General features: G+C 42.8%; 1 protein-coding gene across 5 annotated transcripts in view; it reads left to right on the top strand.

The window, feature by feature from the left end:
• Positions 1–15,212, top strand: part of chd7 (chromodomain helicase DNA binding protein 7) — a 95,482-nt gene that overhangs the window by 58,278 nt on the left and 21,992 nt on the right. For all 5 annotated transcript variants that reach the window (XM_061694986.1, XM_061694982.1, XM_061694984.1 and 2 more), the window contains exons 8-22: positions 1,229–1,284; positions 4,502–4,616; positions 5,291–5,374; positions 5,465–5,602; positions 7,695–7,816; positions 8,724–8,967; positions 9,677–9,853; positions 11,720–11,863; positions 12,755–12,853; positions 12,991–13,177; positions 13,261–13,474; positions 13,584–13,779; positions 13,935–14,102; positions 14,256–14,435; positions 14,530–14,640. In XM_061694986.1, the coding sequence (XP_061550970.1) occupies positions 1,229–1,284; positions 4,502–4,616; positions 5,291–5,374; positions 5,465–5,602; positions 7,695–7,816; positions 8,724–8,967; positions 9,677–9,853; positions 11,720–11,863; positions 12,755–12,853; positions 12,991–13,177; positions 13,261–13,474; positions 13,584–13,779; positions 13,935–14,102; positions 14,256–14,435; positions 14,530–14,640 (2,235 nt within the window). The remainder of the gene's footprint in view (positions 1–1,228; positions 1,285–4,501; positions 4,617–5,290; positions 5,375–5,464; positions 5,603–7,694; positions 7,817–8,723; positions 8,968–9,676; positions 9,854–11,719; positions 11,864–12,754; positions 12,854–12,990; positions 13,178–13,260; positions 13,475–13,583; positions 13,780–13,934; positions 14,103–14,255; positions 14,436–14,529; positions 14,641–15,212) is intronic.

The raw sequence follows: 15,212 nt of genomic DNA, 5'->3' as shown, positions 1-15,212 counted from the left end.
GTGTTGATTGTCAGTCATCCAGATCAGGGTAATCCGCAGAAGTTGAATAAGGGTTTGTTCAACAAACAAGAACAGTCCAATTGCCACGAGTCAACCTTGGCAGATACAGTATATATTTTGTGCACTGCAATGGTAAATCCCTACTTTGACACAAGTTTGCGTTTTGAACGGTGTGTCCTGCATCAAACCCCTAAGACAGTAAAACTAACAATAAAAATAGAGATGCTTTCCCTAACATGGGGAATAATAGTAATAAATAATCGTGATTAGGATATTGATCAAAATAATGACTGTATGAGTACACAAGAGCCGGATGATATGGCCTTTATTAAAATCCAACTTTTCGCTCCCCACAAAATTTTGATTTCCAGTTTGAATCAATTCCCCCACCGATTTATTTATTTATTTTTATTTATTAATCTTCCAGCCCGAGTCTACACCCAGCATTATTTGACAGCTTGTTCTAAACAAAGCCCGTCACTTGCATGCATGTCAGCAGCCAAGTTTGCTTTTGCCAGCTGTCTTACCAATACACACGCTCGCTCGCTCGCTCGCTCTCTCTCTCTCTCGCTCTCTCTCTCTCTCTCTCTCTCTCTCTCTCTCTCTCTCTCTCTCTCTCTCTGTTTCTGTCTGTCTGTCTGTCTGTCTGTCATCCACACTCACGTACAGACGCACAACTCTATTCAGATTTGACCCTAGGCTTGGCATACAGCCAAAACCACAACACGAGAGCAAAGCCAGACACCAAGCTAGAATTTCCTCAGGCTGTATGTGTGAGTGTGATTGATGATTCATGGCATTACAGTAGTAGCAGCAGCAGCATGGTGGAGTGTGTCCTTGTTTGTGTTGAATAAGTAATGGTTAATGGAACAGCAGTTTCTCCCAAGTATTTGTCCTCTTTTACACACACCAACTATGAATGGAAATGTATTTTGACTCATACTTAAACTATCTTTCTGTGCATCTTATCGTGTTTGCTCTAACTCCATGCATTTTATTTGGATAGTTATATTGAAGAGTTGTCTGAACCTAGTGGCAATGAAACTTTATTTGGAAGTAACTCACTAACATGATACATAAGCAAACCAAAGTCAAAACTCAAGCCAGTTCGTGTTTGTCAAGCAGAATTACATTGACTTTGTCTTCATTTTGTCAGTTTCCGACAATATTCTACACCATTCATATATTGTGGTAATTGTGTAATTATTTTTTCCCCCTTGTCTTTTAGCTGGAGTCACAGGAAGAAGCACAGGTTGAGGAGTTCTATGTCAAGTTCAAGGGCTTGTGAGTGACCCTTGACATTTTTCTTCTTCTATTGAGACCTACTTTTCTCGCACACTACTACTACTAAGAATCATTTTTATTTGTATTGCGCATTACAGCCGTAGATCTCAAAGTGCTACAGAGAGGACATAGAGGGGATGTCTTCCATGTAGTGTGACATATCGACGACAACTCTCCGACATCGCACCTTGACTTCGACCGATAGGATTGTTTATTGTGACCGGCGCATCACCTCCCATGCTCGCCGTTGTCAACATACTTGGTCGTCGTGGTCATCATTTTATTCACATGCACGAACCAATGCTTACCGAAGACTTAGTGCATGATTCGACAGAACGCCAGCATGTTTACGTACAACCGTTAGTGCTAGCACTAGCTTGGTAGGCAATAACCTTTTGTTGCCTGCTTGCGAGCCGTATCGTATTAAAAGTATGTGAACATACCTGAAGCAATCCTTGAATGAACGTCCTCTTCCTAGCACCGGTGATGACTACTACACTTTTTTCCTCATTTTGTCTTTTTCCCCCCGACGCAATACATTGGCGCGATCCATTGTTGTTGTCGTCGCCATGGTATCGAGTGTACCCAGTCGCGTTGACCGGTGACACGTTCTCTGGGTCCGCCTCTCTGACAGTGTTTGTTTGGCAAGATAAAGCCCAGTGATCGTAAAAGAAGGGATGCGGTGGTATCGGAATACGTCGTGTAGTGTTGCCACTGTCTTACAGAGTTACGGCAAGATTTTATGGCAGTTGTCTGACATAGTGCAATCGTGAAAGACCAAATTTGTCTTGTAGTCTGATCCAGGCATAAAAGCAATTGAGCTTCATCCACGCCTCCATCTCATCCAGGCAGGTGGTCAGAGTGGATGTTGGCAGGTGCACAGAAGAAGTAGGGGTTGTCCTGAGATACACTTCCTCGGGGGAGCATGTAGCGGGTGAACAGGGTAGGGCCCAGGGCTGAGCCTGGAGTGACGCCGCTGGTGGGTGTGGGATTTTGCTTTGCCAAAGGTGACATGCGCGGTTTTTCCAGTCTAATATAGAGATGGGAATTGATAAGCTTTTTACGATTCCGATTCCATTTCCGATATTGCTTAATGATTTGATTCTTTATCAATTCTCTTTTTGATTGTCAAATTTGTAGTTTGGGGAGAAAAAACATCCGGGTTTCTTGTTATAATACTTAAACGTTATAATCGAAGAAAAACGACTGTGCCGCAGCGCGGGTTGCGTATGCAAGTTCCTGCATTGTAAACTCACCCTGAACGCATCCTGTGTATCTTGCAGCAAGCGTGTGACGTTTTAAACTGTTTGATGACACCCTATTAGGAGTTTACAGTCAAACTAAATGCACAACAAAAATAATTACACACATTGAATATTTAAATACAATACATCGTTTTAGAGATCGCTAGTTTAATGCTAACACTCAATGACTGTCTAGCTAAAATAAGCCTCACGTGTGGGATATACTTTACCTCCGAATAATAAATATTCACACACAATCACCGTAGTAACACACATAGAGACAGGAAATATAACAATACTCACAGGCATATATTCTTCCTAATCTGTGAAAAACAAGTTTAATTAAGTTCTATCACAACGCTGTTGTTCTCTTTTTGGTTTTTTTTTACGGTTTACAGAAACGTGTCTCTCCATACATGCATTGTACCATACTGGCCCTACAAAGATGGCAGTTTCTGGCAGGATGTATTTTTGCATAATACCCAGAAGATTTGCATGCGCTCTTTCCCAGAATGCATTGCTATCGTTAAAATTACTGTATCACACTTTGACTGCATTAAAATGCATAGTCTTACTTTGTACGGACAGGGTTTAATAGTTAAAGTGGTGTCGTTTCTAGTTGTTTTTAGTTGTGTGTTTACTGCTGCTCTTGGTGGCAATCTGGCACCCACACTCAGAATAGATTCCAAGGTATCGTTAACTTTGACTTTAACTTGATACCCATCCTTGTTCAAATATGAGATTAACCATTTGCGAACATTTGCTGAAAGTCCACACGCTCTCACACTGCTCTCTACGGTTTATACTGTACAAGCTATATTTTTCAATTGTTCTAGTTATATTTTGTTTAGTGCTTGACCCGAGTAAAGTTTTGATTAAGTTGTCAGCGTATTTATTCATTCAAACAACGTCTATTTAGACCCTCCCCCATGTATGGAATATATCCATCCATCCATTTTCTTTCGCTTATCTGAGGTCAGGTTGCAGGACAGTAGCTTTAGGAGGGAAGCCCAGCCTGTCGATCTCCCGTTCCATTCTTCCCTCACTCGTGAACAAGACCCCAAGATACTTGAACTCCTCCACCTGGGGCCGGATCTCATCCCCGACCTGGATAGGGCACTCCACTCTTTTCCGACTGAAGACCGCTCCAGTGGGGCCTGCGCCTAGAATTTCTGTCCATAAAGGTTATGAACAGAATCGGTGACAAAGGGCAGCCTTGGCGGAGTCCAACCCTCACCGGAAATGAGTCCGACTTACTGCCAGAAATGCGGACCAAACTCTGACACTGGTCGTACAGGGACCGAACAGCCCGTATAAGTGGATTCGGTACCCCATACTCCCGAAGCACCCACCACAGGACTCCCCGAGGGACACTGTCGAACGCCTTCTCCAAGTCCTCAAAACACGTGGCACACCGGTTGGGGGAACTCCCATGCACCCTCAAGGACCCTGCCGAGGGTGAAAGAGCTGGTCCACTGTTCCACGGGCAGGACGAAAACCAGACTATTCCTCCAGAATCTGAGATTCGACTTCCCGACGGACCGTCCTCTCCAGCACTCCCTTACCAGGGTGGCTGAGGAGTTTGATCCCCTTGTAGTTGGAACACACGCTCCGGTCCCCCTTCTTAAAAATGGGGACACCACCCCAGTCTGCCAATCCAGAGGCACTTCCCCCGATGTCCACGCGATGTTGCAGAGGCATGTCAACCAAGACAGCCCCACAACATCCTGAGCCTTTAGGAAGTCCGGGCGAATAACATCCACCCCCGGAGCCTTGCCACCGAGGAGCTTTTTAACCACCTCTGTGACCTCAACCCAAGGGATAGGAGAGCTCGCCTCAGAGACCCCAGACTATGGAATATAGTACTTCCTTAGAGGCACTTTTGCACAATTGGGTATTTGGCAGGCAAATTTTAAGCGTTACTTGTCTTTGTCATTAACACTTCAAAACATTATTTTTCTCTTTTTTTTCAGCTCTTACCTCCACTGTCGTTGGGCAGAGTTACAAGACCTGGAGAAAGACAAGCGAATACAGCAGAAGGTCAAAAGGTTCAAGGCCAAGCAACTACTCAACACCTTTATCACTGAGGTAAGCCTTGAATCTTATTCAACAATCACCCCTCCACTCCTCATTCCACTGCTCTCAGGCTGGATTTACATTGCAGTTGCAAGAGGCCCAATTCAAATTTGATGCCTATATGATATTTTTCTATTTGCACGTAAATTTTTAAATTACTTTCGTGGAACACGTAAAACAATCCAAATTGCACGCGAGAAAACACATCAGCAGTGGCAGTGTGGCAGTGACAGCACTGGAGTAAACAACAATAAAAGTAAACAACAGTAAACAACAATAAATACATACAAATTATTAAACACTGCATATGTTGTGTTGGCAGATTTCTGACATATCAGATTCAATGTGCTTTTTTTCGTTTTTCGGCTGCCATTACGCGTATCCGAATTGTCACTTTAACCATGCAGTGTAAATCCAGCCTTTGTGAAGTATTTTTTAATGTAATTTACTGACAGCAAAAGTTATGTTTACTCTTATACACAGTTAATGTCCAGTTGAATTTTGTCCCCTTCCCACTTAACTGCTTTCAATAAGTGGCAAGCTATAATGGCCTTTATGTATTTGTTATATGTGCTGTAAGTGGACCACATAGTTATACATGATAGAGCAGCATACGTACACATACACATGTACATAAAAATGTCACGCAATTTCTAAGGGTAAACTCATGCTTGGTTTCTCTCCAGATGGACGATGAGCCTTTCAACCCAGACTATGTGGAGGTAGACCGTGTCCTGGACAATTCAGAGAGCACAGATGAAAATGGAGAGGTGCTTTGATCTTAAACAAGTCTGGAAGCTCCCTTGCACACACACACTCACTAAAGCGCACTCGCTCCCATATTGTGTGCATGTCTTCAGCTGGTGACCTTATATTTGGTGAAATGGTGCAGTCTACCCTACGAAGACTCCACCTGGGAACTCAAGGCAGATATTGACCAGTCAAAGATAGAGGAATATGAACGTATTGCTGCACGCACACCCAGCACTAACAAAGTGGTAAGTATCACTCACTATGCTGGGTAATCACCAGATGAAATCACGATTTGTCTGTATAATAGGCATGTACTTTTTGAGCTTGGAATATGTAACACGGCAGTGCGTAATCTCAAGAGTTCCTGCTCATGATGCTGAAAATTTACTTTGTTTTGAGGTCGTTTTTTTTTTTATCACTGGCATGCACATTTAATTTTTTTTCAATCAGACATTTAAGCGCAAACAAGAATGGAGTGTGACCATCGCAGATAAATATTGACCTTAAGGAACTAAGCAGGCACTGTAAAATATTTCCTCTAATTGTAGGTGAGGGTTATTTCTTCACCTAATTTCATTGCACTGCGCTGTATAGCACAGTCATTAACTTGCCGTGAATATGTGAAGTCTACCACAGACTGAACCCACAATACTCAGTCAACGAGGCTCCTCCCAGGATGATGCCAGTGTTGTGGGTTGGCCTGCCGCCTGCTCCTTCCTTCCTACATATTTACAGCCCCCTAACTGCTCTCCACAGGGCCGCATTCTTGTGGTCTTGCGCGCACACACATACACGCCCGCTCCTGTGGCCAGGCCAAACCGCTAACTGTGTGTTTAATGCTGAACAGAAGCAGCTGTCTAGTTGTGGTTTTTCGATCACTTATTCCTCAACTTGTGTCCATCCCTTTTAACTACTGCTAGCCAATCAGAGGCAAAGTGGGACAGGTTGGCGTTCCATACAAACAAGTTTTTTTCTGCACTCTATAAATTTTCATTGTTGTGGTAACACCCGCCACGCTCCTCACAACGCAGCAAGCCGCCGGCAGAATGCCGTTTGCCCTGTAGCTGCACACAACAAGGGAAAGTTAAGCGTTTATTACATTACGAGCTCGCGAGGTAAGGGCTGGAGTTTAAAAGCTCACTCGACCGCGGCAACATTGTTAAAACATCAGTGCTCGGAGTTGTGTTTTGTGTTCTCCATATAACACACGCACACACACACACAGGAAAGTGAACTGTTTATGAACCATAAGCACAGCGACACACGTTATCAATATTCAGGCAGCAGTTGACTTCAGCGAACCCATTTTCAGTGTCATTGGATTGACAGGTAAAGGTCTCACATCACAGTCCAGCAGCTCGAGGGCTGTCATTTTATATTTCATCCTTTATTTAACCAGGTAAAAGCTTATTGAGAGATACAATCTCTCTTTCAAAAGCCAAGAGGCAGTAGAAATTATACAATATTTAACACATTCATAAAATAAATAAAAATAAAGACTAAAAAATAACAGTGATATAAAAATGTATGGCATCTGATCTTATCTAAAAACAGTGACAAAACTCAAACGTTTTTGAGTACATACCTAGTTTTTTAAAATGTATTATTTTTATTCATTAAGATTTGGCTGGCTTTGATAATTTTTGGGGCTCTTCAGTTGGTTAATGACTCTGTCTGAGTCTGATTTATTTGTTTATTTATCGACGCTATTCATTCTACATTACAATGCCAATGTTCAACGTTCTTTAGAATTGAAAGTTAATTGTTCTTAAAAAGGATGTTCTTGAATGATAATGCGCTACAATATTATGTCAGTGACATAAAGGAAAAAAATAACTATTGTTCATTTTTGGGCAAATATATCGCCCTGAAAAATTTGCTACCGTGGCAGGCTGAATATATTTAGAGAGAGCAAGAGCAATGAATAACACAAAAATACTGTACAAATGTACAAATAAAAATCCGCAATATAGCAGGACCGCGAAGCAATAATAATAGCAGAGGATTACTGTATCTGGACTCAGTGATGATAAATTGCAGGGACTCATTGTTGCAGGACTGGGACTCATTCTTTCCAGACGTGTGCATGCTGGGACTCTCGTAGTCTCAAGTGTAAAATGATGTATGAAACTAAAGGAACTAATGCACATCAGGAAGAGTAAATATTGCATATTTAACACAGCTGTTGTAGCACACAGCTGAAACCGATTGATAGACTGACTGATTGAAACAATTTTTGAATTGTTACTCATCAGTTGACTATATTAGCAGATATATACACTTGGAGACTTGTGAAAAACTAACTCTGGAGTTGTTCCTATTCATTCCATTGTTTAGGATCGGCCTTTGGCTGCTGAATGGGAAAAGTTAGAAGGGTCAAGGGATTACGGGAATGGCAACGCACTCAGGGAATACCAACTAGAAGGCCTCAACTGGCTAACCTTCAACTGGTACAACTCGTAAGTAATACCAACTTCTTTTGTTATCTATTTTTTTTTCCCTCCCTGACATTTCAACTGATGTACCTGAACAACGGAAAGCATCAAGGTGGATCAACTGTTCAATGTGGACGCGCCGTTTATTTAAAAAATAAAATAAAATAATAATTACAATATAGTGTACACGATCGTGTTCTGGCCGCAGGTTTTGCTTGCATCATAACAACATCCTGTTTCGTTTGATTTCGGTGGCAAAAGTCAAAAATGCACTTTTGGGCCATTTACGGGGAAACATTTCGATGGCTGAAATTTCGGTGCACCACTAATTAAAAGTGTACCTTAGAAATGGCGATGTCCACTTACCTCTCTCATTGACGCACAACTCGAGCAAAGAACATGTATATCTCTTCCAACAATCTAGAACCTTGTCGGGTCGTAAATCTCTTAACTGCGCCACACAATTTACAACCTCCTTGTAGCGCAGCACTCTCGCTCTTCGCCGCTCGCTCGACCGCCAGTTTTACAAATTGGTGTGCGTTGAGCTTGCATTTTGCACGTCTGACAGAACACCCACTAACATTCTCGACCAATCTCGTCTCGAGAGTCTTACGATTTAGTCATCAAAGAGCCATGTTTAGCTCATCGCCATCACGTCATCATGAAAAACAAAAGGGGCGTCAACAAAATCATTTTGTCATTGTTGAGGAGAACAATAATGATTTGAATTGTCTCTCAGATGACAAATGTCCTGTAATGCAGAAAATATATTTGACGGTCTTATCTCTGTGCTTTTTAGCATTAAACAACTGGTTTGCAGCTGCGTTCAGCCTCTTGGGAAAAGCTATATAAGTATTAATAAATCTAGATGGAAAAAGTATTTTCAAATCATGAGACCACATTGACCAAGTCCCTCCCCTGTCCTTCACAGACGTAACTGTATATTGGCTGATGAGATGGGTCTCGGAAAAACTATCCAGTCCATTACATTCCTCTACGAAATTTACATGAAGGGCATTCAGGGGCCATTCTTGGTTATTGCCCCACTCTCTACAATTCCCAACTGGGAGAGAGAGTTCAGGACCTGGACTGAGCTCAATGCTGTGGTCTACCATGGCAGCCAGGCGAGCCGCAGAACCATCCAGGCCTATGAGATGTACTTCAGAGATACGCAGGTAACTGAAGTTAGGCATGTCTTTACAATGCTTCGGTAAAATGTATTATTCCTCCCACGCAATGTACATTGACATGACAATGCACATAAGTTTTTTTGCGTGAAAATTAACATCAACGGGAGCACTGCGAAGAAATGTATAAAGTAATAAGTGTTGGACCGAGTTCACATTGCTTAAATGGTTCCAGTGCCGATGATAAACTACGCGTGTCGCTGATTCACAGCAAATTATATTTGTTGCTAAAATATCTAAGCCTAACGCACACAGCACTACCATCATCATCAAATTTTTTTTTATTTAAAACCAAAACTAAAAGGTAAAATGCCAAAGACCTTTTGTTTAATCATTGCACAATTCATGTACTGTAGCATTGTGTAACCTATGTCCGCAATGAGTCTAGGAAGAAACTAATCTTCCATAGCGGGTCCTTGTGAGCTGCTTTTTCTTACTCAAAGCTGAGGTAATCCTCATGGTCACAGTACAAGGTAATTGTTTTATTTGCTCTGACTCATTCATCACAAATAAAAGCAGGGGATATTTTACAGGATTGAAAAATTTACAAATCCTGAGTTGACAGTACAGTAGTCAATTTAAGACTATAAAATTGAATGAAATTTATTTTTCCTCTCTTTTGAAAGTTCTGCATTGAGTGAGACACTTGGAAATTGTATTAATATATCGTATTGCCTTTTCCTCATGCCTTCCCAAGGGTAAAATAATAAAGGGAGCGTATCGCTTCGACGCTGTGATAACCACCTTTGAGATGATTCTGGCCGACTGTCCGGAGCTTCGCAGCATCCCGTGGCGCTGTGTGGTAATAGATGAAGCCCACCGACTGAAAAACCGAAACTGCAAACTACTGGAAGGACTCAAGATGATGGACATGGTGCGCATGAACATTGTTTTTGTTCCCGATTTGGGTGGCTATGCTGAGAAGGATGTACAGTGCCGTAAAATGTATTGACTTCCTTCTCAAATTCTTATATTTTTTCATAGTTTCCCCACTTTAAGATCATCACACAAATGTAAATATCCGACAAATATAACCCGTGAATGTCAAATTTTGTTTTTAAATGATTTCATTTCAAGGACAAAAAAAATTTATTCAAAGTTAGCTAGCCCTGTGTGGAAAGTCATTGCCCCCTAAACCTAATAACTGGTTCGGCTCAGCAGCAACAACAGAAGTCAAGCGTTTTCTATAACTCCCAATGAGTCTTTCAATCTCTGTGGAGATATTTTGTCCCACTCTTCCTTGCAGAATTGTTTGAATTCAGCAAAGATTTAGTGTTTTTGAGCATGAATGGCCTTTTTAAGGCCGGGCCACTGCATTTCAATCAGATTCAAGTCTGGACGTTGACGAGGCTACTCTAAAACCTGCATTTTGTTTTTTTAAGCCATTCAGAAGTGACTTGCTGGTGTGTTTTGGATCGTTCTACAGCAGGATCGTTATCCTGCTGTAGAACCCGAGTGCGCTTCAGCTTGAGGTCACAAACTGAACATTCTCCTTCAGCATTTTCTGTTAAAGAGCAGAATTCATGGTTCCATCAATCACAGCAAGTTGTCCAGCATAACAGCCCAAGACCATCACACTACCGCCGCAATGTTTGACTGTCGGTACGATGTTCTTTTTCTGAAATGCTGTGCTACGTTTACACCACATGTAACGAGACACATAATTTCCAAAAAGCTCAAATTTCATCTCGCCAATCCATATAATAGTCTCCCAAAAGTTTTTGTTTTTGTTTTTTTACAAAAGTAAACCAAGCCTTTGTTCTTTTTGGTCAGCAGTGGTTTTTACCTTGGAACTCTGCCATGGATGCCATTTTTTCCCCCCAATCTTTTCCTTATTATTGTGTCATGAACACTGACCTTAACTGAGGCACGGGAGGCTTGCGGTTCTTTACAAGTTGTCCTGAGTTCCTTTGTGGCCTCTTGGATGAGTCAATGCTGTTCTTATTGGGTAATCTTTGTTGGCCAGCCACTCCTGGGAATTTTCACCCCTGTTCCATGTTTTCTCCATTTGAGGATAATGGCTCTCCCTATCGTTCGCTGGAATCCTAAATCTTTAGAAATGGCTTTTGTAACCAAACTGATAGATTTCAATTACTTTTTTTCTCCACTGTTCTGGAATTTCTTTAGATCATGTCATTTGGTGCAGCCTTTTTTAGATTCTTTTGTCCAATTTGATTTTGCGGGGATAGCTGGTATAGCCTCCAGTCCGCCCGCGACCCTTGTGAGGAAAAAGCGGTACAGAAAATGGATAGATGGATTTTGGTGATTTCTTGATTGAACAGGTGTGGAGGTAATCAGGCTTGGGTGTGATCATTGAAAATTAGCCAAAATTTGTGATTAGCCACAATCACTTCATGATTTAACAAGGGGGGGTAATTACTTTTTCACACATGGCCAGGAAACATTGACTATATATATTTTTTTTCATGTTAAATGAAATCATTTAAAAACAGCATTTTAAGTTCTATTTGTTTGATAATCTTAAACATTAAAGTGGTACTTTTTCACGGCGCTGTAGTATTTATCCATGTATTTGATATTTTCTTTGTTGTACTTGCGTTCAGACAGCAGACCAAATATTTTCTCCCATGAGTTATAAATACATTAGACCAATTAAGCTGTATGTTCAATCACAGACACTTTGTGTTAATGTCCACCCTGCATTCCATTTTTATGGAATTTTATTTTTGTATGTTTCCCTCTTGCTGAATTTCTTGTCGCTTGCTACCGTTTGATCCAGGAACACAAAGTTCTGTTGACAGGGACTCCGCTGCAGAACACAGTAGAGGAGCTTTTTAGCTTACTCAACTTTCTGGAGCCAGAACGTTTCCCGTCTGAACAAACATTCATGACTGAATTTGGAGACCTTAAGACTGAAGAACAGGTAAGGATGCAATTTGGGGGTTGTGCACTTTTTTTTTTTTTTTCTCCTCCCACCCTGTGAGGACGTAATAACTAAACGAGAGGACAGAAAAGGGCAGGACAGGATGTGGGAAAATGAGCAAGACAGTGTTATTGACGAGCGGTGCGGTGGGATTCTTTTTTGTCTCAACACCTGTAACAACCTGCGAGTTGATATCTTCGTATAACCTGTGTTGTTAGTGATCCCAGCACAATTAATTAAAGCCTAATGTATGTCTAGCGCTCTTATTAGTGAGTGAACACCATATCGCATGCATGTTAGTCAACTAGTGTAGAGCGTTGCTGAGCCGGCACATTGAGGAACGGTGGGCTCCCCGCTCCCACTTGCTTGGGGTCAGCGAGCCTGTCCAGCAGTGGCCCCAACCGGGGGGGACGCCACAGCCCCCCCAGGACCCAGGGAGGTCCCGAGCACGACCGAAACACCCCAACCGGTCCCAAAGGGAGGGGCACGGGTACCGGACCATCAACCCCCCTGCACACCCCCCCAACCACGCCCAGAGAGCATGGGGATGGAAGAGGAAGGCGTGGCCCAAAGGGGGGGGGCCGCGGCCTGACAGACGGTTTTGGGGGTGTTGTGCACGGGGGGCCCGACTGGCAACCATTATTCCTGTACACTGATTGTGTGTGGTGGGGTGTAGTGCATTAAAATTTGAGAAACTGGTGGGGGTCGCAGGGAGAAAGGCATGGCGGGCCAGACAGCATGCCGGAGTGCTGGGACACCTGGCCGACTGTCCTCCCCAGCCCGACCCTGCCCTCACAGACGGGTGTATGACGCATTGTGCACTTTTCTTAAAACTTCCAAATTCTGAGTTCCGTCTTAGAATAAAGTATTAACACTATGTCTTTATCACAGGTTCAGAATCTGCAGGGCATTCTGAAACCCATGATGTTGAGAAGACTAAAGGAGGATGTCGAAAAGAACCTGGCACCTAAGGAGGAGACTATCATTGAGGTGAGACTCGGGCTTCATCAGTTCATCAGTGATCATATAATAATCTGTATTTTGCGCATACTGGTGGAATATTTTGGAATAATGTAATAATAATTATGAGACTTGGAAAATGTAATATTTTCACCTCTTTCTGGTAGGTGGAGCTCACCAACATCCAGAAGAAATACTATCGAGCCATTCTGGAGAAGAACTTCTCCTTCTTGTCGAAAGGGGGTGCAGGAGGAGGAGGGGGAGGTGGTGGTGGAGGAGGGGGGGGTGTCCCCAACCTCCTCAACACCATGATGGAGCTAAGGAAATGCTGTAACCACCCCTATCTCATTAACGGTACACATCTAAAGCCCTCGATAAATGACCCAACAAAGCAAATGTTCTGGTTGACCGTTTATATTTTGTGCCATCTAATGCAGGGGCGGAGGAGAAGATCATTGAGGAGTTTCGGGACTCTCACAGTGGAACAGACATGCCAGATATGCCCCTCCAAGCGATGGTCCATGCTGCTGGCAAGCTAGTGCTCATTGACAAACTACTGCCTAAACTGAAGGCCGGCGGTCACAGAGTCTTGGTTTTCAGTCAGATGGTCCGTTGCCTGGATATTTTGGAGGATTATCTCATCCAGAAACGGTGAGAAGGGTCAAAAGAGTGGATGTTGTCTGGGGGTTCAACAGCTCTCTACTACTGTAACTTGTCACAGGCATGATTACTAAGTCATGTGTGGCGTTTTTGTGTTCAGCTATCCCTATGAGCGTATCGATGGCAGAGTTCGTGGTAATCTGCGGCAGGCAGCCATAGACCGGTTCTCCAGGCCGGATTCTGACCGATTTGTCTTCCTGCTGTGTACGAGAGCCGGCGGACTCGGCATTAACTTGACAGCAGCAGATACTTGCATTATCTTTGATTCTGACTGGAACCCTCAGAATGACCTGCAGGTATAAATTAAATTGAGAGACGCTACCTACTTCAAAGGAACAAGTTGTCTTTTGCATTATCTTTTTTGCTTTATGAGATTAGTTGCCTAACATTACAATTACAGTCATAAATTGTAGCATACTGTGACAGGCTTCTGAGAAATGTTCTTTTCTAGGCCCAGGCAAGATGCCATCGTATCGGGCAATCCAAAGCTGTCAAAATCTATCGGCTAATCACCAGGAACAGTTATGAGAGGGAGATGTTCGATAAGGCCAGTCTGAAGCTGGGTCTGGACAAGGCTGTCCTACAGAGCATGAGTGGCCGCGAGAATGCCAACAGTGGGGTAAGATGTACATAGAGTAATATGCTGAATGAGGTCAGATCAGTGTGTGTATAACGACTTCTCATTGGTTGAGATGACACTCCTCAACACGTACAGTGCCATTATCTGATGAACACTGTAACACAATTTGTTGTGTATGAATTTCTTGTCCAGGTTCAGCAATTGTCCAAGAAAGAGATTGAAGACCTGCTGAGAAAGGGAGCATATGGTGCTCTCATGGATGAAGAGGATGAAGGCTCCAAATTCTGTGAGGAAGACATTGACCAGATCCTTCAGAGGCGTACCCACACCATAACCATAGAGTCTGAGGGCAAAGGTTCTACCTTCGCCAAGGTGAAGGCTTCTTATTCAAAGATTAAAGTTCTTACACTACTGTAAATGTCTGCTAAATGATTGGCACCGATTAACCTTTGTTCTGTCTCAATAGGCCAGTTTTGTTGCACCCGGTAACAGAACAGACATTTCTCTGGAGGATCCCGACTTCTGGCAGAAATGGGCCAAGAAGGCAGAACTAGACCTGGATGCCATCAATGGACGGGTATGACACATAAATGGACCTACATGGGAAATGATCTGAAATGCAAGTTCAGGGGGAAAAAAATGCTTTCCATTTTTTCCATACACCGCTGGTGTCACCAATAACAGTATGCTCGTACAAAAAATGCAATGAATGGGGGGAAGAGAGATTTATCCGTATTGGCCTCGCATACTCTTTAATTACATGTTCCTGTTGTGCATGCGTCAGTGTGTGTTTGAGAATGAGACCGTAAGCTGCTTAGCTCCATTTAACAAAATGCAGATGCCTAGAGGGTTCACAGATATCCCTCAAGGTTTTGCTCACAGAAACAAGCTCAGTCATACACATTCAGAAATTCACACATTCAAAAACAATAACTGTCTGCTTAATGTTCTTGCTATCGTTCCCTCATGCCATTAAATAGCGTTCCATTAATTGTGTATTCGTGCCTCCTGGTTTATATTTGACACCCTCCCTGTTGCGTCTTTTTGAGAAGCCTCCATTGGAACACTTAATCCAGCTCGAACAGTGTGAATATGCTCCACTTGGGCTGCTCCCCTGGGATTTCTTATTGTGTGATGTTAAAATGGAAA

This window comes from Phycodurus eques, chromosome 13 (genome assembly GCF_024500275.1).
Source record: "Phycodurus eques isolate BA_2022a chromosome 13, UOR_Pequ_1.1, whole genome shotgun sequence".
Lineage (NCBI taxonomy): Eukaryota > Metazoa > Chordata > Actinopteri > Syngnathiformes > Syngnathidae > Phycodurus > Phycodurus eques.
Note: the sequence above shows the minus strand (reverse complement) of the source record. Positions and strands in the feature narration are given on the sequence as shown.